The sequence below is a fragment of the Centruroides vittatus genome, unplaced genomic scaffold (genome assembly GCF_030686945.1).
Source record: "Centruroides vittatus isolate TY-2023 unplaced genomic scaffold, ASM3068694v2 contig_408, whole genome shotgun sequence".
Taxonomy (NCBI): domain Eukaryota; kingdom Metazoa; phylum Arthropoda; class Arachnida; order Scorpiones; family Buthidae; genus Centruroides; species Centruroides vittatus.
The window spans coordinates 2,439-4,673 of NW_027122220.1; the positions used below are offsets into that span (position 1 = coordinate 2,439).

Consider the following 2,235-nt stretch of genomic DNA (forward strand, 5'->3'; position numbering starts at 1 on the left):
AAATATTATCATCATCATCTTGTGTTTTAATATTATGTATTTTTTTAAATTAATGAGAATGATAAAATATTATTATTATCTTGTGTGTTAATATTATGTTTTTTTTTTTTTTTTTTTTTTGAAAGAATAAAAAGAAGTTTATATTTAAATAGTTTTATTATTTTTCATTGAAGTACAACATTGATTATACATTATTGCACTCGGATGTGCTAAGTAAAAATGATTTTTAACAAATTTCTTTACAAATTCATCGTTATAAAATTTGTCAGTTGTACTTAATTCTTTTAAACATTGATTTCTATTCATTTTATATAGAAAATACAAACAGAAATATCCGCAAGTTGTTGAATATAAACTCTGATGAACTATATTATTCCAGCAACAATTTTTAGAATTTTGTTTTATAAATTTTATAATTTTCGTTTTTGTCGGTTTCATTCCATAGCTATCATAGTAAAAACAAGTTTTTTCGGTAAAGAACACAGATACCCAATGACTCCCAGGCTTATTTTTCTCATCTAAATTAATTATAAACGATTTACGATTAGCAATGTGAACGGGTAAGTCATCAGATGCAAAAACACCTCCGAAAGTCCTTTTTATTTTTGAATCACTTGAAGCCAGTCTCCATAAAGTAATGGTATTCATTAATAGTCCACAAACACAGTTCTTGAGTGATCAATTTCTAGAGTATTATTATATTCCAGCAAACAAATAACATTCACCGTTTCTAATATTGCAGTTGAAAATTTTAATTCAATTGAGATATTTCCTTGTTGATTAACACTTATATGCGATTCTGATGCAGAATGATCGGGAGTAAGATCGAAACAATATAAAGTATAGCCATCTTTATAATCGTCGTAAGATATATTTGTAAATTTATGATGGTTAATGCATCCTATATCTTCAAATAATGATATAAAATTTCTTGCATATATTTTATTTGTATAATCAGGAGTATATGGTTTTGGGGGAATCATTTGATTGTCTTTTAATAAACATATATAATTTAAATGGTAATTTTTAAAATTAAAAGGATTGTATTTTACATTTCCATTAAATGCCGAATTTGAAACCAAACCAATTGTAATTCTATAAGGTAACTGACCGATAACAGCATTTGATATATTTGTAGACTGAATTCCACTACTTAAAGTAAAAACTTTAATATCTGTTCTGCGGAATGGCATTTTTATAATACCTGTTTGCAATGCTTTTTCTATTCCAATTTGAACTGATGAACTAACATCTACTTTATTAATTTTTAGAGATGCATTTTTAATAATGACTTTATAATCATCATTATTTGCCATTAATGCAAAATTATCTTTTGATCTTTCTAATTTAATTCGTAAATCAACATTATTAATTAACAGTTTAGGTTGATGTGATAAATCAATATGAAGTCGTCCAACTAAATCTATTAGTCTACTTTGTTTACCAATATTAAATCTTTTAGCCATTCCTTCATTATTTTCTATGGAATCCATATGTTGTGCAGTATCTTTAAAAAATAATGCACTCGTTAAAAAGGATTCTTGTGCTTCTTTTGAGTAAAATAATAAGGCCTCCAAAATTGCTCTGTAGGGATAATTAACCTGTGAAATTACTTGTTTGTCGTTTAGAAAAACACTGCATTGAGAGAACAAACTATTTAAAAAATAATTGACAGGAGCAACTTTTTCATCTACAGCAGTATCTGTTCCATTTTTCTTTACAATTTTTGCTTGAACATGTAGATAAATTGAATGTAGATCGATATAATTTTCACCAGAACCGGATACATAAAATTCAATTGGTGCTCGACTATCCGAAATTGTTGCGACAGGATGTACTATAACTTCTGATGTATTGTCAATAGCTAATTGAGTTGAAACTGTACTGAATAAATCCAACTCACTTTTGGTGCATGGACAAGAGTGTGGATCCATTTTCTCACTCAGTAAATATATCTTTTAGTTTTCGCCTTTTATTCTGCGACTGAATTAATCTTTTCGTTCGTTTTCTTTTTATACCAGATCCGCCTTGTACTTTTTTAATTACATCATCTTTTATTTCAGAACCAATATCTTTTAAATGTGATTTTGTAGATTCTTTGAATGATTTCCCGCTAATTACATCCGATCCAACATTTGATGCAAAGTTTAATGCTTTTCGTCCTAGATATTTTCCTACTTTACTAAGAATAGGAATTGATTTACGAAATAAATCTCCAAAAAATCCATATCCTCG

At 27.3% G+C, this 2,235-nt stretch overlaps 1 protein-coding gene across 1 annotated transcript; it reads right to left on the minus strand.

Annotated features, from left to right (window-relative positions):
* Positions 1-647: 647 nt before the first annotated feature.
* On the minus strand, positions 648-1,934 carry LOC136976588 (uncharacterized protein F54H12.2-like). The gene has a single exon (XM_067271917.1). It carries the CDS (start codon positions 1,932-1,934, stop codon positions 648-650), a length of 1,287 nt encoding a protein of 428 aa, XP_067128018.1.
* Positions 1,935-2,235: the final 301 nt, after the last annotated feature.

Coding starts and splice junctions, on each gene's coding strand:
- LOC136976588 (XM_067271917.1), bottom strand. CDS start 1,934: ATGGATCCACACTCTTGTCCATGCACCAAAAGTGAGTTGGATTTATTC.